Source organism: Capsicum annuum, chromosome 4 (genome assembly GCF_002878395.1).
Source record: "Capsicum annuum cultivar UCD-10X-F1 chromosome 4, UCD10Xv1.1, whole genome shotgun sequence".
Lineage (NCBI taxonomy): Eukaryota > Viridiplantae > Streptophyta > Magnoliopsida > Solanales > Solanaceae > Capsicum > Capsicum annuum.
This window is the reverse complement of record NC_061114.1, coordinates 133409979-133437789: the sequence shown is the minus strand read 5'-3', so window position 1 is coordinate 133437789 and position 27811 is coordinate 133409979. Positions and strand designations below refer to the sequence as shown.

At 37.3% G+C, this 27811-nt stretch overlaps 1 protein-coding gene across 3 annotated transcripts; it reads right to left on the bottom strand.

Moving 5' to 3' along the window:
• Positions 1 to 15858: 15858 nt before the first annotated feature.
• LOC107867927 (phosphoglucan phosphatase LSF1, chloroplastic) lies at positions 15859 to 27175 on the bottom strand. Of its 3 annotated transcripts, none has more exons than XM_016714422.2 (10): positions 26588 to 27175; positions 23290 to 23396; positions 22721 to 23180; positions 22441 to 22509; positions 21595 to 21716; positions 21060 to 21275; positions 17623 to 17728; positions 17263 to 17375; positions 16361 to 16505; positions 15859 to 16080 (listed from the first exon to the last, which is right to left on the bottom strand). In XM_016714422.2, the coding sequence occupies exons 1-10, from the start codon at positions 26918 to 26920 to the stop codon at positions 15961 to 15963; spliced, it is 1791 nt and encodes a 596-aa protein (XP_016569908.1). In that variant the 5' UTR covers positions 26921 to 27175; the 3' UTR covers positions 15859 to 15960. The 3 variants fall into 3 exon arrangements, with proteins under 3 accessions (XP_016569908.1, XP_047267945.1, XP_047267944.1); XM_047411989.1 differs by lacking the exon at positions 26588 to 27175 and adding an exon at positions 24873 to 26150; XM_047411988.1 differs by lacking the exon at positions 26588 to 27175 and adding an exon at positions 24483 to 24676.
• Between the last annotated feature and the right edge of the window lie 636 nt (positions 27176 to 27811).

Below are 27811 nucleotides of genomic sequence, written 5' to 3'. Positions count from 1 at the left end.
CATTCAGGACATAGGGGATATAATAGATAAAAATCCCCTAAAAATTCATCGGTAATAGCCGACCAAGCCCAAGAAACTACTGATATCTGATAGAGAGATGGTCTACATGACTATGCTCACTGCGGGTGTAGACAAGAATGTCACCTACGAAGACAATGATGAACATGTCCAAGTACTGCTTGAACACACGGTTCATCAAGTCCATGAAGGCTGCAGGGGCATTGGTAAGACCAAAGGACATGACTAAGAATTTGAAGTGACCATATAGAGTTCTGAAAGTTGTCTTCAGGATATCACATTCTATAACTTTGAGCTGATGATAGCCTTATCTGAGGTTTACTTAGAAAAGTAACTGGCACCCTGAAGTTGGTCAAACAAGTCATCGATTCAGGGAAGTGGATACTTGTTCTTGACTATGACTTTATTTAACTAATGGTGCTCATAATCCTAAAGGACCACTAGCTAACCCATGACTGGTACCTGCTGCAATAACCGAATAAAAATGTTGTAAATATGAAGAAATTTGGTAGAAATTTTCCATAAGGTTCAATACTAAAATAAAATTGAATACGGTATAACAATTCCAAAATTGAAACATCTTTCTGAAAATACTCTAGTCTGAAAAGCCTCTAAATTGTCTGAAATATGGAGTTGATGGGACAAGTCCCCAACTAACTCTGAACTACTAAAATAACTAAAATGCTAAAGTAATAATCATGTCCTCAAACTATGAGGACTCACTACTAACTCTGACTGCTAAAAATCTGTAAATGCTAGGGATGATCAGGAGCTCATGCATCTAAACCTATGATATAAAATATCATAGCACAAAAGAAAGGTATGCATAAGTACTTTGAATGTACGAGTATGCAAAGTGAGGTAGGCTGAAATATAAGGGTTCATATAAATGAACAATACAGACTAAATAACATGAATGTAACTGAATAGAGTATATTCATGAATATGTAAACTGTAATTAAGATCGTGATAACATTGGATACTGAGTCTGAATAATGATTAACTAATATCTGAGTCTACTGATACTAAATTACTAATAAATAAGTAAATTTATCTAATAGTCCTAAATATGGAACTGTGCTGAGTTCCATATAAAGCTGAGTGACTGTATCTGATAGTCCTGAATCTATAAAACTGAATTGAGTTCTATACTGAGATTGGAACTGAAACTGAGATTGTGGGAGGTAATAATCTAATTGATATTCCCCTTTCTAAATAGATTAGGGTCCAACCTATAACCCCAGTTAAAAGGGTGTCAGTACCGTGCCACGGGTAAATACAAGCTGAGTCACCCTTATCTGGCAGGTGCTCTGAACGAGAATGGTGGTACCCTCATCTGGCAGGTAGATCACCTCATCAACCCTCAACTGCCAGGTTGATGTCTTAATCTACCCTCAACTGCCAGGTTGATGTCTTAATCTACACTGGCTATATAGTTTTGGAATACAAGGACTACTCCTAAGGATCATAGCCTCTACTGGCAGGTGAGTCCCCATCGTTGGGTTCACTCGATGCTGAATCCTACTCCCAACTGAATAGACCCTAGTCTGATTTCTAAATTGTTCTAAGCTATACTGAACTGTTACTGATCATACTATTTAAATGAACTAAACTAAGTTCACTGAGTTCCGTGGACTGATAGAATACTACTGAATTCTATTAACTAACTGAGTACTACTGAGTTTTCCTGAGTTCTATAACTGACTAAATTCTACTGATCAGGACATGGCTGAATACTATTCTATAATAGACACTAGCTCTAGGTATAAAGCTAAACTTTTGGGTATTAAATACCCTCAGGACTCAATATCATGGAAAGCAAATCACTGCATGACTTTAGTAGCATAATGGTACTAGCTTACTAACAATACATTCACTTAGGCATTTCTGTTAAACACTTGATATACATTGGGCTTGTGCAAGATTAAATTAACATAATAGCATATTATGCTTAGGCTAGTCAATTCACATAGGCATTTTTACAAACACTTGAGAAACATGGGTATTTCACATATCAATACACATGTAGTACTATCATGAATTCTACATTCAACTTGCAACTCAAGAATTTAATATGAAGTTCACAAAGTTTAATTCACAATTAACTAGTTTTCATGAAACTGGGGAGAAATCATGGAGTTAGATCACCATTAACATCATAATCATGAATACATTCAAGATCCAACAAGAAATCCATGAAATCAATTAACTAAATTTTTAAAAGAGTTTCTTGGACTCAAAGGGTGGAAGGATACCCTTGGATGGACACTTCACATACCTTCGTGCCTGAATTCTGAAAGATTGGTGGTGGTTTCTTGAGTCCTTGATTTGAAATTGATCCCCCTAGGGTTTCTGTTCTTGAGAAATTTGAGAATAATGAATTAATTTAGCCTCTAAAGGGGTTAATCTCTTGTTTTGGGGGCAGATAAATATGGAAAAAATACCCTATTACCACTAAGGACACGACTTTTAATGACTGAAAATTGAACTATCGATGCGCATATCGACACGCTGCATCATTGGCATTGATGTGATGACCAATACATCACATCGAGTCCACGTCAATTCATTAGAATTTGCCACTGGGATCCTAGAAAAATATTGATCGATGTGATGGATGAACATCGCATCGAGATCACGTTGGTACACTATTTTGGATTCCCAAAGATCGTTCAAACGAGGTTTCGAAAATACGAAACTCGTCCAAGAACACCTACTGACATTTCTGATCATGAATCAATCTAAAGATTGATATTTTAAGGTCATAAAGGTCGTGAAATAGAGTTTCCAACTTACGAAGGCCAAAATGACACTAATTTTACATACTTAGCTAAAATTTTCTAAGTCTGGGACCCCTTAGCAAGCTTAAAAGACTGAGTTAAGCTTAGAATTTTGTGGGTTCTTACAATGTGGGGTAGGTATTTTAGTATTAGGTTGGTTATTTCACTCAGACAATGCCATGTGTCCTGTCTATTAAAATGGAGGGCATATTTAGAACTATGCCAATGGCCGGGCTAAAAAATAGCCAAAATGTGTAACGAGTGATACAATTAAACAATAAATGAAAGTAGAGGGGTATATCCAACCCTTACCTATTTTATAATTATTGTAGACACTATTTAATTAGAATTAATTCGGAATTTTCATTAGTTAGCCGTTAAATTAAATTGAGTTCATTGTATGTATCTATCATCCAACTAGAAATAAATATAAAGGACAAAATGCCCTACCCCCTAAATTACACTGTTACTCTCAAGCATATGTCATTCTCTCATCTTTGGGTAGATAGTAGAAACATATTTTTGTTCAAATAGACTCGAATAAAAGAGATACAAGATAAGTAAGTAGTAATATTCTTCATTAGGCAATATAGTAAAACTTGCAACTGCATATCCACGAGCGTATGTAATGTGTGTGTATAAAACACAGATATACACCCATTTACTATGTGGGATTATTTTCAATTTAAAGGTTTGCTTACATAGAATTGACTGAGCTTTTCGACAGTGGAAATTATCTCATTATACTCAGACAGTGATCAAAAAAGACAATATGTTGGGTATAAAGACTCATACAATGATAAAATGGTTGAGTAAAATAACATAAGCATTATAACTTGCCTGTATTTATTCGACCTTGAAGTTGTTTGACCTCAAAATTGGATGATAATATGCAGCTCGCTGTTCAAGTCAAGTAAGAGGGAGGGCTTCCATTAAGGTTGTCCCAAACATATTAAAATGGGCATACACCAATCATTTAACTGAAGTATTTATTATAGAACACTATCATGACCCAAAAACAAGGGTCATGATGGCACTTGTCATGGCAAACATTGGTAAGTAATCCTATCGCCCAAACTGATACACAAGGGGAAAAAGACAATAATAACCTTGAGGTGAGGATTCTTTAATAAATTTGAACCCTACAATATCACAAATATGGAAAGAGATAATCCAAAATACCATACATTCCTAAAACCTAGTGTCAATAGAGTAAGAATTACGAATACAATCCGAGAATCAAATAGAAGGACAACCAATATAGGATACAGCTCTATCTATAAAATACAATAGACATAGTCTAACATAGATAAGATAGAAGTGATTTCGAATGCCTAAAATTAATCACTACCTTAAGAGCTACAATAGTCGCTCGAATCAACCAAGTTGGGGTGCACTCAAATGAAAAAGTACACCGAAAGGGCGTAGTAGGTATGAGTGCGGTACACTTGCACTCAGTAGGTATCATAGGCTGACCAAGAAAAGTAGATAATAAAACATACAAAATACACACTAAGGGAACATCACCTACAATCAGAAAATATCCCACAGCGGTAGCCTACACCTCTTGCACTAAGAGTTTTATAATATCCATATATAATACAACATGCACCATCAAGGAATAAAATTTTACCATTACACCATTTATAATCAAAGTAAATGATAATAATATATATGAGAACATTACATACAAGTAAGGCAAGATAGAACAACAGATAGATAACAAGTCAAAATAGCATATACAATCACATTACAAACATAATGAAGTAAATAAAATAATAATGATAAGGATGAGGAAGATTATTATTATGATAATGATGCACGAGGTTGTTATACAACCTCCAATACTATCGCATAGTCTCCATATACACTTACGGAGGTAAAGCTTTCCAACACAGGACCCATGGGGAATCGGCAATTCGTACAATCTATATATCATATCTCCTTCCCGACACATTCCTCGGGGAAGGTTTTATATGATGTCATAATATTTCTTCCACGATATATCCCTCGGAGAGGGTTTAATAAAAGGTTTTGCCAACATTTCTCAATATTTCCATAGTGGTACCATTATTTTATAAATGGGGATGAAATGCTCACAATAAATCATAATGAGTATTTCCACAACCAATCACACAATGTATTTCCATAACCAACCACAATAATATATTTTCACAACTACATGAGATAATAGCCACTTATTATTTAAATCCATCCATAAAATTCCACATGTTTCATATGTCAATAAAGTGTGAATATATCACAATACACAAATGGTACCCCCAAAATTCTTTTCTATCAATAAGATATAATTATTCACATGTGTATAAGGCTATCAACATCACATAAGATGCCACACAGTCACATATCACATAATGTCTCAAAACTAATAATTATATCACATATAGGCCCCCACACGGGCACAACATATTAAGATAGCCAATTTTTTTGTTAGCTCCCATCCCTTAATATGCATTTTTTATCAAAATTAACTGCATAATCCAGTCTAAAAGAGTTAAGTCATAACCTACCTCGAATACAGAAACTGGTCTGCTACACTTCGATCCCAAACACCAACTGCTCATGAACAGATCAAAAATTAACTAAAACATTAAAATATATAATTTATTCATCAAAATAAAGCCAACAATACCTACACTGCCTAGTTTCAAGTCGGGGTCAAAACAAACCCCCAAAATGAGTTTTTAAAAAAGAAGGAAAAAATTATAATGTCATCTCAAAAATATGTTCCCCGTGCTTTTAGGAGTCTATAAGTGGAGACATAAGAAAAACAAGTTTAAAATGAGATTCAAATTAAAAAAATCCATTTTAAGCTTTATCAAGTAAAACCTTTGAAATCCATTTAAAAATCAAAAATCAAAGTTGTTTTAAAGATGAAATTGAGGAAAAACTAATAATTGTAGGATTAGAAACATTATTCGAGTGAAAAGGTGTTGAATTGGAGCTTAATTTGAAGAAATATGATTTTTTGCCTTCAAGGCCAAAATCCCCAATTTCAACTTTCAAATTTGAACTAAAACAAGAATATAATGTAAAAGATAGAAGAAATTAGTGAAATAAGTATGTAATGAAGCTTACCCAAGCTTAGAAACAGAGAAAGTTTCTCAAAACCATAAAAACCTAAGCTCTAAGTCTCAAAAATGATAAAAAAAAATAATGAAACGTAGGTGTTTATACTCAGTACCTACGATCATGGAACATGGGTTGCGATCGCAATATCTCATATGTCAGGGGTATCGTGATCATGGACAAAAATCATAAAACGCCCTGGGTTTTGGCCATTGGAAATTTCTTGAGTTTTGAAGTCACTATCCTTGTAATGACTCACTATATGAGTCGTATGGTATGGGTACGGGTCTAGGGGCCCTAGTCCTATGTTGGTCAGTGTGTTTCTGGCCAAGTTCTTTCCTAATTATGAGAGACTCCATATTATTTGCATGGACTTGTGATGAGAAGGCAGGGTCTAATCATAAGTTGACCAGTGTCTAGCCCTTGATCTTACGCTTAGGATACCACTTGGGGGTGCTAGTCATATGGTATGGAAATGGGTTGGGCAAGGGAGTCGTATGTTGGATAGAATGTGGTATCTAACTTTCTAAACTAGTGATGACTTGAGGGTACCACTCGTATGTTATGGTGATGAGTTGGAGGATCCACTCATCCCCACTTGGAAGTTTTCTACAATTTTAAGTTAGGGGTATTCTGTACATTTCCCCTCTTAACTCCTTTTGACCCCATGACATAAAATATATTTTGGGACTTCATTAACCTATTATTCTTAATCAAATACTCTAAAAAATCTCTTAATTATCTCTCTAGCTCTTGGTTCAATAAAAGGCTATGGTTTCTTCAAGGCAATCAATTAAGGCTCTAGAGGGTGGTTTCTCTCTATCTTTCTTGGTGTCTAAGGCATGTTACTTCTCCCTTATTGTTAGTTCAACTAAAATCATATGTTAATGAATGGTTTTCATGGTATTATTGTTGTATTATTTTGGTTTTGGAATAGATGTTGAGGTTTTTTGTTGTTTATGGTTGGATAATGTTTTCCCATGTTTTCTTATGGGTTTTTATGTTATAATTATGGTTGAACATGTGGTTACATGGTCATGATCAATTTATACTTGGTTTTTCATTTTGGAAATTATATTCCCTTGACATATTCGTTAAAATGCCAATGAGAATGATTTTGTCATGTAGTTTAACTATACTTGGTGGCCATGGTTTTGGTTTAATTGGAAATCATGTAGAGTATATGGGAACCCCCTAAGTATTGGCTAGTGACATTGCTTGCAAGCTATAGTCGGTATGATGATACCACTTTATAATGCCTTGATAATGGACTCCTTGAATTGGTGGTTTATTTATGTGCAAGATTTTTTAATTAGTCAATAATGGCGGGTTGTGATAGCTAACTGTGATAGTATGATTCTGATGGGAAGACACTAGGAACTCATGTTTGCTGACATGAGGGTTGGTTTTGGTGACCATATGCTTGGGGGTACATAGTAATACCCAAGTTTATACTTGTATATATGAATCATGAAGGGCGAAGGGGATATGGGAATCCTCGACCGCTATGATATCTCCGGTTCGTGTGGCTATATGCATTGGGCCCGTTCAAAGGGTAACACTTGACCCATATAGCCCGTGGGTAGATATGATGGTAAATCAACACAACCCAGGTAAAGGTTTTAAATGCATGCTAAACTTGGTTCCCTTTCCCTGCACGATATATATGTATGTATATGATTGCATATGGTTATTTACTTTGATTTTGAATTACAAGCATTATTTTATCTTATCATTGAGTACATGTTAACATTTATTCTGCTAACCATCTTTGGGAGTTGTATCCCTACATGATGCAAGAACCAACCATACTATCATTCCTCCTGCTTAATGACTTGAATTTAAAGGCAGCTTTGCGTCAAACAGAAGTAATGAGCTTCTATTCTCCGAAAGGCTCCATTTTATGCTATGGACTTTTTTTATTTTTGTTATTTCCTTTGTTTAGTTTTGGCTATGGTTGGGGGCATGTTCTGAATGGATGTTATTGATTCTAGATAGAGGCTTTGCCAAATAACTATGGGCATAAGTAGTGTTAGTATTGGTGTCAGCCTTTGTATTGGTATTGGCATTAAGGTTAACACTAGTTGGAAAATTGGTCGTAAGGACTTTCTTAAATGTCTTTCAATTACTATTCTCTTAACTTGTTATAAGTTTAAAATTCATCCAACATTTGGTGCAGGAAAGTTACTGTTGGGTATTGGGGGAAGTCTTTATTCCCGGTTGGACTTAAAATGCCCGACACGATGACGCCGTAGTTTGGGTCATGTCAGATTGGTATTAGAGCCCCAGGTTCATGGTCAATTGGGCATCCGACAAAGCTGTGTCGAGTAGACTCTCTTTTAAGTGAGTGTGTAACATGTCACGCTCATAAGGGAGAGACGACAAGGAATTTAGGAACGTTTCTCTTCCTTGTGTTTTGTGTTCAAGCTGTAGGAGTTCCTAAATTCTCCTTTAATTCACGTATGTTTACTTTTTTTTTTATCATGCCTTCCCGAAGATCTAAAGCTCGTGGAAACTTTTTTGTCCTACCTGAGGACAATATAAATGGGACCCGTCCTACTTATGGGGTCAAAACTTGATCTAGAGGTCCAATTCCTAATTGTCCTCCTGGAGTTTCATCGGTTTCTTCAGTCCTTCTTGGGCTCCTCAGGCTGATGTGATTAATGTTGAGTTTTGTCAGTCTATTCATATGTTGGCACAGATGGTAGCTTCTCAGGCTGAGCGTGGTACTTCTGTTACTCCATCTTCTAAGGCCACAAAGGTTCACCAGTTTATGAGGTTAAATCCTCCAATATTTACTAGTATTGAGGTAGAGGAGAATCCTCAAGGTTTTTTGGATGAGATAGAAAATATCTTCCGTGCTATGCATGCCACAAATATGAAGGGCATGGATTTTGCTGCCTATAAGCTAAAGATATGGTGTACTAGTGGTACGAGGAAGGGGATCAGTCAAGGGATGATGATGTTGAGTCATTTTTGTGGAAAGATTTTTCTAACACTTTTTTGGACCATTTATTTCCTCAGAAGTTAAGAAAGGCAAAAGCAGGAGAGTTTGTTAATCTAAATCAAGGTAAGCTGTTAGTCAAGGGGTACATCTTGAGGTTTCACGAGTTATCGTACTATGCTCCGGAGTTGGTTTCTAGCATGAGGGCTAGAATGAGGAAGTTTGCTTCTGATTTGTCAAGAGACTTGATTTTTTAGGTAAGGCTGCCTTGTTGAACAAGTACATGGATATCTTTAGATTGGTTGTGTATAAGCAGTAGGTTGAGTAATAAAAGAAGAAGTAGGCTAATATAGGGAAAAATCAAGGCAAGAAGTATAGATTCTCTAATCTGGGTGGTGGCCAATAGTAGAGCGGCAGGGATGTAAAAAGTGGCCCAAGAAGAATTGGGGCAATTATAGGTCTTACTCAACGGATAGTGCTCCTTACCCAAAGTCATTGGGTGATAGGCATTTCATGGTTATGGAAACTTTAAGACACAGGGTGCCCAATCTCAAGCTAGTGGGGGCCAGTCAGCTCTATCATATCCTCTCTGTAGATTTTATGGTCATTTGCATCGGGTTTTCTGTGATGAGGGAAGGGATAGGTGCTTCAACTGTGGTCAGGTAGGGCATATTCTTAGAAAATATCTTGTTGGTAAGGTTTCTTCTGGGTAAACAAAGTTCCTGTTGCCTCTTCTTCTACTTCGGTACCAAAGGGTGCACCATCTAGTTTTGGTACTAGTCAGAACCATCTTTATTTTCTCACTACCTGGAAAGAATCAAAGGCATCACCTGATGTTGTTATTAGTATATTGAAACTCTTTTCCCATGATGTGTATTATTTTTTTGATCCAGGGTCCACACTTTCTTATGTAACCCTATTTGTGGCTATGTATTTTGGTTTTGGTTTCGAATGTATTTTAGATTCTTTTTCTGTTTCTAACCCAGTGGGTGACTCTGTAGTGGCTAAAAGTGTCTATAAGTGTGGTATCTGTGGGTGGTCGGGAGACTCTAGTGGATCTGTTTAAATTAGATATGGTTGATTTTGATATCATATTGGGGATGAATTGGTTGCACTCGTGCTATGCTTCATTAAATTATCAAATCTATAAGGTCATTTTTAAATTCCCTAATGAGTTGGTCATTGAATGGGAGAGTGGTTCCCTAGATCCTAAGGAGAAGTTTGCATCGTATGTTAGAGCTTAGAAATTAATCTCCAAGAGGTGTCTCTACCATTTGGTTCGGGTTAAGGATTCCAACTTGGAGGGTCTTCTTTGCATTTCATTGCAGTGGTGAATGAATTTCTTATGGTCCCCCTGATGACCTTCCTGGTGTCCCTCCTGATAGGGAGATTATGTTTGGGATTGATCTTGTTTTGGACACTTGTTAGATTTTTATTCCCCCATACAGAATGGCTTTGGTTGAGTTGAAGGAGTTTAAGGATCAATTAAGAATCTTTTAGATAAAGGTTTCATCCGTCCTAGTATGTCCCTATGGGGTACATCGATGTTATTAGTGAGTAAAAAGGATGGGTCTCTTTGGATGTGCATTGACTATCGGTAGTTGAATAAGGTCATGGTAAAGAATAAGTACCTTCTTCTAAGGATAGATAATTTGTTTGATCAGTTTCAGGGTGATAAGTTTTTCTCCAAAATTGACCTTCGACCTGGGTATCATCAGTTAAAGATTAGGGAGGTGGATATCCCTAATACTGCTTTTCAAATTTGGTATGGCCATTTTGAGTTTCTGGTTATGTCTTTTTGGTTTGACCAATGCCCCAACGGCATTCATGGACTTGATGAACTGAGTTTTCATCAGTTTATAGATTTGTTCGTCATTGTGTTTGTAGATGAATCCTGGTGTACTCAAAGATTTAGATGGATTATGCTAATCACCTCCATATAGTGTTATAGACCCTGAAAGAGAAGCACTTGTATGCCATATTCTAGAAATGTGAGTTCTGGTTTAATGTTGTCACTTTTTTGTGTCATATCATTTCTAGTGAAGGGATCATGGTGGATTCGCAAAAAGTTGCAATGGTTAAAAAGTAGCTAGACCTACGACTCCAACTGATATTCGAAGCTTCTTAGATTTAGTTAGTTATTATAGAAAGCTTGTGGAAAGTTTTTCTTCTATAGCTGCCCATTGACTAAGTTGACTCCAAAGAAGGTGAACTTCTTGTAGTCTGATGCTTATGAGGGTAGTTTCAAAGAGCTGGGGGATAAGCTAACTTTGGCTCTAGTCTTAACTTTACCTAAAGGAACTGATGGGTTCATCGTCTACTATGATGCATCCTGTGTGGGGCTTGGTTGCATTTTGATGAAGCATGGTAAGGTGATAGCTTATGCCTCTAGATAGTTGAAGGTGCATAAGAGGAATTATCTGACTCATGACTTGGAATTGTTAGTTGTAGTGTTCGTACTGAAAATATGGCAGCACTATTTGTATGGATTGCATATGGATATCTTTTTCGATCATAAGAGCCTGCAATATGTGTTTACTCAGAAAGATCTTAACCTCAGGCAAAGGAAATGGCTTGAGCTGCTCAAAGATTACAACATTAGTCTTCACTGTTATCTAGGTAAAGTTAATGTGGTTGTCGATGATCTTAGCAGGTTGTCCATGGGGAGTCATGCTTATGTGGACAAGGAGAAGCGAGATTTAATAAAGGATATTCACCATTTGGCTAACCTTGGAGTTCATCTCTCGGACTCCGAGAATGGTGGTGTGTTGTTTTAGAAAGTAGCACAATCATCTCTTAGTGCTGAAATCAAGGAGAAGTAGATGTTAGATCCTTTCTTGATGGGGATCAAGGGCAATGTTAGTGGGCAGAAGGTGATTGCCTTCGAAGTTAGTGGAGATGGTACCTTGTGGTACCAAGGAAGATTATGTGTTCCCGATGTAGATGATTTGTGAGAAAGGATCTTGGCTGAGGTGCATGAGTTATGCTATGTTGCTCATCCTGGTTCGATGAAAATGTATCATGACCTTAAGGAGATGTATAAAGGAACAATATAAAGCGGGATGTGGCTAATTTTTTAGCTAAGTGCATGGTGTGACAACAAGTGAAAGTTGAGCACATAAGTCCCGGAGGATTTATCAAGAAATTGAGTTGCCAGAGTGGAAATAGGAAGTGATCAACATGGATTTCGTTACTGGTCTTTCTCGATCTCAAAATCAATTTGATTTAGTTTGGGTCATCATGGATAAGATTACAATGTTTACTCACTTTTTCCAATAAGGACTAACTTCTCGGTTGAGGACTATGCGAGGCTGTACCTCTAAGGGATTGTAAAGTTGCATAGGGTACCTATTTCTATCATCTCAGATCATAGTACGCAGTTTTCATCTCACTTTTAGTGGTCATTTTAGAAAGGGTTGGGGACTAAGGTGATTTTGAGTGCTGCTTTCCACCCGCAGTCAGATGGGTAAGCAAAAAGGACTATTCAGATATTGAAGGACATGCTTCATGCTTGTGTAATTGACTATGGTGGTAGTTGGGTTAAGCATTTGCCTCTTATAGAGTTTGCATATAATAATAGCTACCATTCTAGTATTGGGATGGCTCCGTTTGAGGCCTTGTATGGTAGGATGTATAGGTCTCCTATTGGGTGGTTCAAGGTTAGTGAGGCAAAGAAGTTTAGCTCAAATTTGGTTCACCAAGCTATGGAGAAGGTGAAGGTGATTCAGGATAGTCTTAAAGCGGCCCAAAGTCACCAAAAGTCCTATGCGGATGTGAGGCGTAGGAAGTTAGAGTTAGAGGTTGGAGATAGGATGTTACTAAAGGTGTCCTCTATGAAGGGAGTGATGCGGTTTAGGAAGAAGGGGAAGCTCAGTCGCCGGTATATTGGTATGTACTTGATTTTGAGAAGGATTGGTAATGTTGCGTATGAGATGGAGTTGCCTTCTAGTTTGAGCTCCATTCACCCGGTATTCCATGTTTCTATGTTGAGGAAATGTGTGGGTGATCCATCGTAGATTGTAACTATCAAGGATATTGATATTTCGGATTCCTTATCTTATGAGGAGGTCCCTGTTGAAATCTAGAATTGGCAGGTTCATCGGCTGCGGACCATGGACATAGCTTCGGTAAAGGTTCAATAGAGGAACCACAAGGTTGAAGAAGCTACTTGGGAAGCGGAAGAGGACATGAAGTCTAAGTATCTATTCTTGTTTTTTGCTTTGAAAATTCGTGTGTAAGGTATGTGTTGATCTTTCCATCTTTGTTTTCCAACTTTGTTAAAGGAAAGATTAATTTCCTAGGTATCTTTATTTTCTAACTTAGTCAAAGGTAAGAGTGGATCGTGAATTCCTTGGTAATCTATTTTCTGTCATAAAGGTAAGAGTAGAGGCATGTGGGGTCCAAATAATGCTTGTACTTCCTTGCTCCATCATTCGAGGACAAATGATTCAAGTGGGGGAGAATTAAAACACCATAGGTTTTGGCCTTTGGAAATTTCCTGAGTTTTGAACTCACTATCCTTGTAACGACTCACCATATGAGTCTATGGTGTGAGTATGGTTCTAGGTACCCTAATCGTATGTTGGTCAGTGTGTTAATGGACAAGTTTTATCCTAATTATGAGAGAGTCCATACGAGTCGTATGGACTTGTGACGAGAAGGTAGGGTCTAATCGTAAGTTGACCAGTGTTTTGCTTTTGTTGTTCTGCTTAGGATATGACTTGGGGGTACTAGTCATATGACATGGTGATGGGTTGGGCAAGGGATTCGTATTTTGGACGGAATGTGGCGTCCAACTTTTTCACCTAGTGATGACTTGAGGGTACCACTCGTATGCTGTGGTGACGAGTTGGAGGGTCCACTCGTACCTATCTGCGAGTTTTCTACAGTTTTAAGTTGGGGGTATTCTGAGCATTTCACCTCTTAATTCCTTTTGACCCCACGACATAAAACATCTTTTGGGACTTCATTAACCTATTAATCTCAATCAAACATTCTTAAAAATCTCTTAAAATCTTTCTCAATCTCTTGGTTCAAGAAAAGGCTAGGGTTTCTTCAAGGCAATCAATTAAGGCTTTAAAGGGTGATTTCTTTTTGTCTTCCTTGATGTCTAAGGCATTTTACTCCTCCCTCATTGTTAGTCAACTAAAAGTATGTTTTAATAAAAAAATTTTATGGTATTATTGTGGTATTGTTTTGGTTTTGGAATAGATATTGGGGGTTTTGGTGTTTATGGTTGGATAATGTTTTCTCATGTGGTCTTATGGTTTTTCATGTTGTAATTATGTTTTGAACATGTGGTTACATGAGAATGGTCAATTTATCCTTGATTTTTGGTTTTGGTTTAAATGCTAATGAGAATGATTTAATCACATAGTTTGACAAATCCTGAAACCTTTGCATTGCATAAATGATAATGGAACTTGAATTGGTATGGTTGATTTTAAATGTCCTAGAAAGGCCTTGATGGCCATGGTTTTGGTTTAATTGGAAATCTTGTAGGGTACATGGGAATCCCCTAAATGTTGGCTAGTGACATTGCTTGCAAGCTATAGTGGGTATGACAATACCATTTCATAATGCCTTGATATGGACTCCTTGAATTGGTGGTTTAGTTATGTGCTAAATGTTTTAATTGGGCAATAATGGCGGGTTGTGATAGCTAACCATGAAGGTGTGAGTCCGATGGACAGACACTGGAAACTCATGTTTACCGATACGAGTGTTGGTCTTGATGACCATATTCTTGTGGGGTACACGGGAATCCCCCAAGTTTATATTTGTATATATGTATCATGGAGGGCGAAGAGTACATGGGAATCCCTGGCCCCTATGATATCTCAGATTCGTGCAGCTACACGTACTGGAGCCTGTTCAGGGGTAACTCTGAACCCACATAGCCCGTGGGTGAATTATGACAGAAAAGCTACGCAGCCTAGGTAAATGTTTTAAATGCATGCTAAACCCGATTCCCTTTCCCGACACGATATATATATGTATGTATATGATTACATATGGTTATTTACTTTGGTTTGAATTACTGACATTATTTTACTTATCATTGAGTAAATACTAGTGTTCATTCCGCTAACTATCTCCGGGCAGTGTATCCCCACGCGATGCAGGAACCGACCATACCATTATTCCTACTGCTCAGTGTCTTGGATTCGGGGACAGCTTTGAGTCAAACTGAAGTGGTGAACTTCCATACTTCGAAAGACTCCATTGCATGCTATGAACTTCTCTTATTTTGTTATTTCCTTGGTTTGGCTTTGGCTATGATCGAGGGCATGTCTCGATCGGATGTTATTGATTCTGAATAGAGCCTTTATCAGACGACTATGGGCATTGGCGGTGTCAGTATTGGTGTCAGCCTTGGTATTGATATTGACATTAGGGTTGACAAGGTTGGATATTAGGGGCGGTCTTCGGTCCCGGTCGAACTTGAGATGCCCGACACAGCTAGACCCTGGTTCGGGTTGTGTCAAATCGCGATCGCAGTACCCTGACTGCTGCCCCTATCGCGATCGCGGCACCATTTCGCGATCGCAGGTGCACCAAATATCTGGGGCACCAGCTGGGCATTTTGGATCATTCCGAGTCCCCGCGGGCCTCCACAAAATTCATCCCAAATCCCGTGAATGCAAACGTACTATGCTATCCTATCAAATTCAACACTCCGAACTTAATGATAATATCAGATTTTTGAAAAGACATCATTTTCACAATGTTGATCCCCAAAACCCATCACACAACTTTCCAAATCAAGAGCCGAAATGAGATTTAAAAACCATAAAACCCCACCAACCATGTAACTATCCTAAAATCAATGTTCCGGATCTACTAATGTAGTTCGTTTTCCTATCCGTCGCATGGATCAAAAGATATCAATTGAAATCAAATATAAGGCTCTCGAAGCTACCAAAAACCACAAATGGCACCAAAAAAACATTGGGAACTATGTCAATCAACCCCACACCCCAAAAATACCACAATGCAATTAGGGAGAGGGGTAAAATAGTCAAATCACACAAAAACACATATTTCACATATTTTATCAAAGTGCAGGTTGTTACAACGACATAATCGTATATGCAGCTATGATAACTGAAAATGTAGTATGTCCATCTATTTAGGAGCTAGTTTTATTGGGCATATTGAGAATGCAACACATCGAGCAGCTTTTGCCAGCATGAACCGCTCATTTTCTGTCAATGGCCTTTCAATGACCTTCATAATATTTGCATCCTGATTCATATTAGATAGAAAAAATTGTCATTCATTGTTCAACATTACATATCAAGAAACAACAATCCACAGAGAAATAAACTGATGACGGGAAAGAAAAAGAGACATACTCTAGAATCTAGATCATTAGTAAAACAGGAGGTCATATTATTTTTATGCTAATCTAGAAAGGATACTGATAAGAAATTGTATTCATATGTTAAGATGGGAATTACAAGTTTTACTGTTAAAGATTGTCATTCCCGATCCTTTATAAGGAATGATACAAAAGTTAACTAACCTTCTTTTGTTGTTGAATGGAAGGCCTGACACCAGCAACATCACCAACAAGAATTACATTATTGAGATTTCCCCTTTCATCTCTTTCAGTTGGTGAAGTGGTTGAGTGCCTCCAGTTTCCACTAATTATGTACTTATAAAGGTACCTGATAAACAAAGATATGACTTCATATGCAGCAAAATTTACCTAAGATTAAAAACAGGAATCAAAATAAATGTTGACAAAGGTACAACTTTAAGGAGGAAAAAGAAGCAAAAGGGTGAGCTTAAGATTTGGAAAGGTTGAGGGGGAAAAGACAGTTCTGTTGGATAAATGAAACCATGTAACGCAGATTCAAACTTACAAGAATAGCTTATGGGAAGCAGGACTAAAAAATTAAAGTGGAGCGTCATTTTAGTGACAAAAAGAATGAAACTCAAATTAAAGTCACTTGTTTCATAAAGAAAAAAAAAAAGCAAAGAAGAAAAGTGCAGTGATACTGATTTGCATGTAACTTGACAATGAAACTTCATTACTTCAGGTTCAGCTTCCCTAAAAAACTAATATTTGAGAATTTCAGGAATTAGTATATCAGTTCTCTCCTCTTTACAGAATCTTGATTAAATCATTCTATGGTGTCTTCATTGCAAGAACTGCCAAAACAAGTTTGGATCTCTCAAGAGTAAGAAATGTGAACTAGTACTCGATTTAATGAAATTCTGCAATAATGCAGAAAAAGATAAGGATGACATCAAAAGGCATGATTTTGAGTTGCAATTTGGCGATACAGCAAACTGAATCATTTAAAAAAAGGATAGTATGAGAAAGATTGAATTAAACACTCCGCACTTAAGCAGGAAATCATTATAAAAGCTTGACAATTGCAAAGACTTCTATGGCTGACAGGAAGAGGCAAAACTTACTTTCCCCGTGAAAGTCTAACTTCAGCCTCAAATCTTGGACCACCTTTGTGGACTGCCTTAATTGGTTCTTTCCAGTTACCTGTAAAATCTCCAATCAAGTACACATCCTCTCCCTGTTCAAAGAAGTCATCAAAGAAATAAATAAATACCCCAATTTAAAACACATGAAAGCGGACAACAACGTAACACTGACTATGCAACATTCTTTCCAAGAATCAATTTTGACCATTGAGGAAAGAGGTCAAGAAAAGAGTGCAACATATCATCCGGGTTCAGTTTCACTTCTGATTTTCTTATTAATTCCAACATCTGAGAGTGAGGACATCACCAACAAACACGGGAGATGATAAAATTGATTACCTCGTGCCCATTCCAAACAAATGTTACAGCATGTGTTGCAGGCCCATCATGTGCACCAGTTTCCACCATAGCTATGAGATCCCATGTTGCCCAGGCAATGGCTGGTCTGCCACCAATATGTTTGGATAAGGTAAAGTGAGAATGTTAATTGAACATGGCATTCTTTTTTATTAGCAATAAAAACTCATTTTTTGTATTTTGTGACTAGACTATAGGAAAGGATAAACAAACAAGAGATAAGCTAGGGATCATGAATGAGATCTAAATAAGATGTTAAGGCTACATATGCAAAATGATAACAACAAACTTTCCATAATTAATATTTGGTATACATCATTATACACAAGATGCCTTCCAACACTAACCTGCTCGTGTTTGTACTAATACCCATGTTTCACCATTTAAGAATCCAAAGAAATGCAAGTAGAAATTTTAAAATTATGCCCACAAACAGCTTTAGGGTAAGGAAAATGAAGCACTTGGCTTAGGCACCCAAATATTAAAGGCCCCCAAAATATCAAATATAGTATTATTATATATGACAAATAATTTATATATTTATTAGTAAAAGATGTCAAATTTTAATATTTTTAAAAAATTTAAAAGGTTGCACGATTAAGTGAGAAAATTACGATAAATCTTCTCTAAGTAAATTAGGTAGTACATTTACGTTTGTGTCAATTCTATATTTTTCTTCCTTAGTGTATAGTTTTTCTCTTTTCATGTTTATGACGATTTTACTTTCTTATTCAACTTAGTTTCTCTGGATTAGCTATTTTTTTGTTGATAAAGAAATGGACCTTGGGCCTAACTCAACCTCAAAAGCTAGCTCATGAAGAGAGGATTGCCCAAGACCATATAAGGAGATCAAGGACCCTTTAACCCACCGATGTGGGACTCCAACACCCCGCGCACCCAGGTCAGGGCTGAACAACTGGAGCATGGACAATATAAGACGGGGGGCCCAACATCGAAAATAATGAACTGAGTGGGCCTGGCTTTGATACCATGATAAAGAAATGGACCTTGGGCCTAACTCAACCTCCAAAACTAGCTCATGAAGGGAGGATTGCCCAAGACCATATAAGAAGACCAAAGACCCTTTAACCCACTGATGTAGGACTCCAATCGGTGAGAATGAAGGGCTGCTTGATTATCACACACAAGTTCCATCTTACCGGTTTCTCCAAATTTTAATTCTCTCAGCAACTGTTTGATCCAAACTAGCTCACAAGTTGCTACAGTCATTGCTCGATATTCTGCTTCTGCACTAGATCGAGCAACCACACTTTGTTTCTTACTCTTCCAAGACACCACATTACCTCCTACTAAAACACAATATCCGGAGGTAGAACGTCTATCAGAAGGTGATCCTGCCCAATCAGCATCTGGGTATCCAATGATATGCTTGTGACCTCGATCCTCAAAGAATAGTCCTTTACCAGGAGCTGACTTTATATATTGCAGAATACGAACAATAGCATCCCAATGACTATCACAGGGGAAGTCATAAACTGACTTACAACACTCACAGGAAAGAATATGTCAGGTCTAGTCACGGTGAGATAATTCAACTTTCCAACCAACCACCTATTATACCTTTCAGGATCACTGAGTGGCTCCCCTGTCCTGATAGAAGTTTGGCATTTGGATCTATAGGAGTGTCAATGGGTCTACATCCCATCATTCCCGTCTCCTCAAGAATGTCTAAGGCATACTTGCATTGAGAAATAACAATACCTGATCTGGACTGAGCAACCTCAATACCTAGAAAATATTTCAGTCTGCCGAGGTCTTTGGTCTGAAAATGTTGAAAGAGATGTTGCTTCAATTTAGCGATACCATCTTCATCATTGTCGGTGATAACAATATCATCAACATAAACCAACAGATAAATACACAAATTTGGTTGAGAATGTCGATAAAACACTGAGTGGTCAGCTTCACTACGAATCATGCCAAACTGCTGAATTACTGTGCTGAATTTTCTAAACCAAGCTCGAGGAGACTGTTTCAGACCATAGAGTGACCTACGCAATCGACATACAAGGCTACTAGACTCCCCCTGAGCAACAAAACCAGGTGGTTGCTCCATATAGACTTCTTCCTCAAGATCACCATGCAGAAAAGGGCATCAACTTGGAATCAATAAATTGCCATAAGAGACTACATAGTTGAGCGTCAACTTTCTCCCATTGCTGTTTAGCTTTCGCATCTTCCGTGCTAGACTTTCCCTTTTCATCTACCACACTAGCCTTGCTCGTTAAATGATCTTGGACACCTTGACCTTTGCACCACAACTCAACCGAGGAAGCCATGCTAAATAATTTGAACTTCCCATTAAAGGTTCGGAAGTGATCATAGGACTTGAACTTCCAATTGGGATATTTTTGGAGACAAAAATATCATGCCCAAAAGACATCTTGGTAATTTGACTTTAAAACTCCCCAAAACCAGTTGCTAGAAACGGAAAAAAGTTACCAAAATTATGAAGTTGCCGGATTTTAAGTTCCGGCGATCAGAATCTCCAAACACTTGATGGAATCTAGCAAAATTATTTGGTTGGAGTTGGAATAGACCGGCGACCCCAACAGAAAAAAGAAAAACTGAAAAATTCTACAGAGACGTGCTCACGCGCCGGTGCGTGAAGTAGATCTCGCCGGAATTTTGGGATTCCGGCTGGCGCGTGGGGGCGCGTGGATGGTTCTTTTCTGGTGATTTTGGTCGGGTTTTTGTCGCCTAATCGTTCCGATCCTATTGGTGTTGTATTGTTCATACAACCCACAAAATTAAATATGACGCAAATCAGTCACCGAAATTGGCTTGACTGAGGGTTTTTTTTTTTCTGATGTTCCTCATCAACTCTCTGATACCATGTGAGAATTGAAAAATATTATTGAATGATGTGTTGACATAATTACATCAAGATCCTATTTATAGACACTATAGTACAATCCTTTTTCAAGTAGGATTTTGTATATACTATTCCTATTTCTACACAAATTCGAACATTTGTCATATTAGACTGTTCCATACATCAGAAAGCAAGTTCTTTTGTGTGTATACACCCAAGGCAAGTGTCGCAAAAGGTTTGAAACTCGGAGCATAATGAGCTCGCCCGTTTACCTTTTTCCACTTAAATAGCATAATTTTATATAAGGAAGAGTTTGAAACCATGATGTGCATCTAACATAAACATCACGCACTGTGCACTCACTACTAGATTAAAGCCATGTGGGCTTCTTTTGTATCTCATTATCATATGGATTTTATGAGAAGAGTTTAATGGTCTTTTAATATATTTTCACTTTAGGCTACCCCCCCCCCCCCCTGATTATTCCCTTGGTAACGTGATACACATGCAAGTGCTTATCCAGTCAAGGCCTCCCCAAAAGGAAAGAATGGAACTGAAGAAATATGAGAGTTGGGAGAAGAACCTGTCAGGCTTGCATGAATGCAACCCAGTGACAAAATTATAGGCTGCATGAAGGGAAGTATCTGTCATCCAATGAAGGTAAGCTATTACACAAGCAGGGGATCTATCAAAACCAGTTGTACAAGTGACATAGACTCTGTGGTTTTTCTTTAATAGCCGTAGAAGAAGACCAACACAGAAAGGAAGTTTCTTTCTCATGTCAAATGAATCTCCTTCCCTGCAAACAAAATTATATGCAGAAGGATTATGTAGCAAAACCAAAGTAATGGAATAAGGTTAAGCTCTGTAATTGTAATCTCAATATGCAAAGAAGATTTTGATCAAGGATATAGGCAAATGCTAGAACTTCTGAAGAGCTAACGGTGCATTTATACAGGCATTGCCATCAAATTTCCAGTACAATAAAAAGATAGACTTCTTTTTAAAGAAGTAAGAAGATAAGAGAGCCCAGGGGGTATGCTAAGGTATGGAAGTATAAAATAGACTGTTAGTTCATTGATGAAACTTTCGATTCAAAAAGTATACCTTTTCATTACCTTATGGGATAGTTGATCATAAGGATATTAAACCTTTGGCATGATTCATTGATTATGTTGGAACTAATTCCCCAATTTTCAGCCTCGATCCCACTCTGAAAATTCAGCACAGCAGTGATCCCCTGATGCAAATATTCATTGGGTAAGTTGTAAGTAAATGGACAAGAAATAATTATCCTTATGCAGATATCTGGGTTAGTGTAAGTAAATGAGCAAGAAAGAAGTAATTCTGCAAAGGAACACCTGCATAATGGTAAGATCGGTGGGCACAAATGTGTCTCCACACTATTTAATATAAGAACTAGAGATGTTCTTGTCACATCCATCAGCATTCTAGTTTCCACAGTTTTTGCTTGTCATTTATTATTGATTTCAGAATCAAGTACGCGTGTCCCTATTTGCATAATTGAATCCACTTTTATCAGTTTAATATGGCCTTGGTCTACATCAAGAAGCAGTCTTCATGCGGCAACTTAAATGTGGGACAACTATACATATTCTTGAAAACCACAACTGCAGGTCATTATGCAGCTGACTTCACCGTCTAAAACCATTGATGTACTCTGGTTATGTATATACTCATTTGTTTCTTTTTGACCTTCCTTTGAGGGTTTGTTAAAGATAGTCATGATACTCTCAGTTCTACCAGATGGTGTGCAAACCAAAATTCTATATAAACTGGAACATTTAGAGACGTACGAGACATGATTCTCAGTATATCAGTTGTATATACTTCATGAAATAGAAAGGACAAAAATAAATAATTTTCAACCCACAATTGCATAGCCGCACCACATCTGCACTTCAGGAAATAGAAAGGGAAAAATAAATTATGTTCTGCCTCACCACATCTGATAGCATTTCCACATCAGCTTCCTTTTGTATGCACGATCCCACATATATTTGCTCTGTAATCTGGCAAAGGATGCAAGCAATGTACTTCAGAACCAGGCAGCAGAAAAGTATCTTCTTGGATATAAAATGTACTAAAGCAGTGGATGAAAATGCTGTTCAGCAAAATTGAAAAGTGTAAACTTCCTGGCGCTGTTCACTTTATGTCAAACAGTTAAAATATTAATCATTTGAGTAAAGAAAGGGTCTGAACAGAAAATTCTGAATGTCACACCTTGCTGTAGCGCATACCAAGATCATGATTGTAATACAGTTCTCCCTTTGAACGGTCCAACGCCTTTACGTATTCTTCAAGTGGGAAATTCCCATGCGCCCATTCAGAATCTCCTATGTCTTTTTCAGAGAATATGTTGATGATTGGGCTAAATGGTAAAGAGGGGGTACCGTTAAGCTTTCTTTGTTGGCTGATTTGATCTCCATCATTCAGAACATTCCATCCATTTAAAGTTAGTAACTTGGGGGAAAATACTATAAATCCGGAGTTCCCACTGCCCTCACAAGACGTTTGCAAGTTGGAGGCAAGTAAATTTTTGTTCCATGTAGCAACAGGAACACGACCTCTATTATATAGAATATCAATATCATTCATAAGATAAAGCTGGTGGATAGGAAATGGGAAAAATGGTCTCTCAAGAACCAGGCTACAAGGCCCTGAGTTCTCTTTCATCATCTTCCTGCAGAAACCACAGTAAAATACAGTACACTTATTGAAACATCCCACTACTTCAGTCACATATGCACTGTTAGCTTTTAGTTATAGCTTATAATTTTCACGTTTCATACTCTGTATCGCCGAAGTCTTTGATCTCAATAAGCCCCCCGCCCGAAGAATCACTCGCCTTTTTCAATGTATCACCAACCATTATTATTCTTGATTTCTCAGCATTTCCCTGCAAATTACACTTCCACAAACTAAGACATGCCTTCATAAGGATGAATTCAAAAGAAGAAGCGAAAATATTGGTAGATCCAAGATTTACAGTGACATAGACAAACAGTCATTTTAATGCAAATGTATACATGGTATAAAGGGCGAAGATATTTGAGAAAATTACACTAACTAGAGAGTAGGAAGCTTGTCTAAGCAAGCTCCACTGAACAGAGAAGAAGAAGAAGAAAACTGTATTTAGTAACTGTCACGTTACATTGCATTGTTCCGGCTAGGCATCTATATATAGACGAATGTACAACTTCTAGAATCATCTAGAAGCTTCACAACTCAGCTACACAACACTCTCAGCTGCCGGCTCACCACATGGCTAATTGAGTAACTAACTAACTAACTCAAATACATAGTAAGTCAATGTAATAGTAAAATTAGAAAAAATGATCACAGTATCTAAACTAATTGTTTTACTGAACTTTCTGTAAAGAATCGATCTTGGGTTTAACTCAACCTCAAAAGAAAGTTCAAGAGATGAGGATTGTCCATGTCCATATAAGCAAACTACCAGTCCATCCCCAACCAATGTGGGACTTTTACCCACTCTAACACCCCCTTCACGCCCAGGGCCCAACTAACGCGTGGATTGGGAGGCCAAACAAGGATGGATCTGGCTCTGATACCATGTAAAGAATGGATCTTGGGCCTAACTCAACCTCAAGAGGTTGCGATTGCCCAAGTTTATATAAGCAAACTACTAGTTCATCCCCAACCAATGTGGGACTTTTACCCACTCTAACACTTTGCAATACTCTCCCTCAAGCTGAAGGGTGCAAGATGTTAAGCTCATCAAGCTTGCTTAACAGTTTAGAGTGTTGATCATGACCCAGACTTTTATTCAACATATAAGCTACTTGGTGTTGTAAAGAGACATACAAAGTCTGCACCAAACCTTTCTTGACTTTGTCCCTGATAAAGTGGCCATCATTTTCTATATGCTTTGTTCCCTTATGAAAGATAGGATTGGCAACTAGTTATATGGTTGACTTGCTTTCACTGAACAATGATATAGGTTTATGAACAAACACATTACCTCTGCAAACAAGTCTTCTATCTAAGTAAGTTCTGCTTCAGCTGAAGTCATGCTTCTATACTCAGCTTCACCTGAACTTCTAGACATGTGTGTTGTTTCGTGGACTTCCAAGATATTAAAGAACCACCAAATTGCAACACATATCCAGTAACAGACCTTCTTGTATTAGGACAAGCAGTCCAATCTAAGTCACACCAACAAACTAAATCTGTATTGATTTGATTCTTCAACCAGATGCCCTGACCTACTGATCTTGTAAAGTGTCTGACCACCCTATATGCAACTTCCAGATGAGATCTCTTAGACATTTGCATAAACTGGTTCAATGTCTAAACAGCATAGCTAATATCAGGTCTAGTTATGGTAGCATACATAAGTTTTTCAACTAACCTTTGATAATAAGTTGCATCCTTCAAAATTGCATCACCAGCACAACTTGTGGCTTCATCATATTCCACTGATGTCAACTTAGCATTGGATTCTAGTGCTGTAGATGTTGTCTTTGCACCAGCTAGACCAGTTTTTGAAATTAACTCCAGAAGATATTTCCTTTGATTCAAAATAACTCCTTGTCATGACCTCAAAACTTCAATTCCCAAAAACTATTTAAGCTCCCCAAGATTTTGAGCTTAAATTGCTTGTGTAATACTTGTTTAGCCTTGATTATCTTCAGTAATGAGTAGATTATCCACATAGACAAACTATCACCATTCCCTTTGTCTTCTTCCATGTAAATAAAGAGTAGTCATAGGCACTCTTGAGTGAACCCTGCAGTTATGAGTGCTGAAGTAAGTTTAATGTTCCATCATCTAGAAGCTTCTTTAAGTCCATATAATGACTTAAGCAACCTATAGACTTTATTGTGTCCCTACTGTTGAAAGCCTTCAGGCATTTGCATTTGCACTTTTTCATCCAAATCTCCCTATAGAAAAGCATTGCAGTCATCCATTTGATACAAGCACCATCCTTTTGATACAACAAGAGCAATAACACACCTGACAGTCACCATTTTTGCTACAGGTGAGAATGTGTCATGGTAGTCTAGTTCTTCTTGTTGACTATAACCTTTAGCTACCAGTCTTGTTTGAACCTCTCAACCTCTTCATTTGCTTTATACTTGATCTTTTACACCCACTTTGAGCCAATGACATTCTTACCCGGAGGCAAATCAACTAGCTCCCAACAAGTGCCTAAATCTCCAATTTCATAGCCTGAATCCATCTTTCATCTTTGACAGCTTGACAGAAGAATTGTGGCTCTACCAAGTTTGAAAAGTTACTCACATAGCATTGATAGCTAAGGGTGGTATTATTGTATGACAAGTAATTTGCAATAGGATATCTGGTAACTTTTCTCTTCCATGGTATTGAATAATCCTTCATCCACATAGGTTCCTTAGGTACTTTACGTGTTCTTCTATGAGAAAGAAACTCAGCGCTGTCTATGTATGAAGGCACTAATTCAGTAAGTTGAAAAACTGGTTGATCTGTTGCATCCACTGGTGGAACAAGTGTTGAAGTGCCTTGAGACAGATCTTCTGTATTCAAGGTGTGATCACCATCAAGATTTGCTGAAGCAACTGAATCGGCATCACCGCTATCTTCTGTGTATGATTTGAATGAGTCTATGAATTGATGCTAGCTTCTTTTCACAGCAAAAGGGAAAACCTCTCCTTGAAATATGACATCTTTGTTGACTAACTATAGAGTAGGAAGCTTGTGTTAGCAAGCTCCATTGAACAGAGAAGAAGAAGAAAACTTTATTCAGTAACTATCACATTACATTGCATTGTTCCGGCTAGGCCTCTATATATAGATGAATGTACAGCTCAGCTCAGCTACACTACACTCACAGCTGTCAGCTCACCAAACGACTAATTGAGTAACTAACTAACTCAAATACACAGTAAGTCAATGTAACAGTAAAACTGGAAAAAATGATCACAGTAACTAAACTAAGTGTTTTAAATGATCACAGTAACTAAACTAACTGTTTTACTGAACTTTCCAATAATATTCAAACTTGCTGTGACAGTAGAGACGGATAGTAATCTATTGTAAAATCACAGCTACTAGAATGAAAGGATGTTAATTGCGAAAACTAACCCCTTTTTTAAGAGCATGAACGAAAACTTTCCCATCAACGGAGAGGGCGAAGAGAATACCAAGCGGTTTTTCAAGTGTAACCATATATTCGTTCAAATTCATCTTGAAAGGTGAAACTGAAGATGAAGACATAACAGAAATACGCCGATATTGGAGTCGGTTTACTGCCGAACTAGCTGTGAACTGTCCATTGTTCAAGCACAACTCTACTCCCCAAAATGACGAGAAAATAACACATCTCTGAAACTTCTCGGAAGAAGAAGAAGAGGAGAAGCTTCCAACCAATGAACAGTGGTTGAAAACTCTGCAATTTGGAACTTGCAGTGAACACATTTCTCCGATGATTAGTCAAATTCAAACTATAATGTGATTGATTGACTATATATCAATTCTAGCAAAATGAAATGGCAGTAGAAGTACAATTTTGTGCATAGAGATCGGAGAAGGTTCCAGGGACATGGAAATGGAAATGGAAGAAGCTGACTGTGAGAGATTAGCTAAGTGATGCCGTTGATTGGAGCTAAGAGTCGAGCGGCAGAGGCCATTACGCACATTACCCGCAACGCCACGTGAGACCCTAGAAACCCCACACCCACGTGCCTACCTTTTATACTTGGTCCAACTTTCTCTTTGACGCTATGTACAAATATTAACGAATTTAAATTATATGCGTTAAGATTATTTTATATACAAATATTAATGAATTTAAATTTTATGCAATAAGATTATTTTATACTATTGGATTTGTAATCGTAAGCTAATAATTTGCTTATTAAATTTGGAACTCCTACAGTCTTTTCTGCAGAAGTTTACATTTACAATCAAACAAAACAATTTACAAATAATTTTGCAAACATATTTTTATAAATAACTTAACTTGAAAATCTTACATGGCAGTACATATATCATATTATTAATTATAGAAATAACCTAATTTTTGCATCATTTCATAAATAATATCTATTATTTTACTTTTGTTATTTGTATAACAATTTGTATAATAATTAGTCAAATAAATAACATAAATAATTAATTAATAAAATAGTTGATTAAATAAAAATGTATTAAACCAAAACACCATAAATATATAATCTTTATTATGAAGCCAAATTCTTTCTCTTACATTCAATGTGGAGTATTAAAATGATTAATTAAAGAAAGTTACATTAACTTTTCTTGATATATCATTAATTATAGAAATAGCCTAATTGTTGCATTATTTCA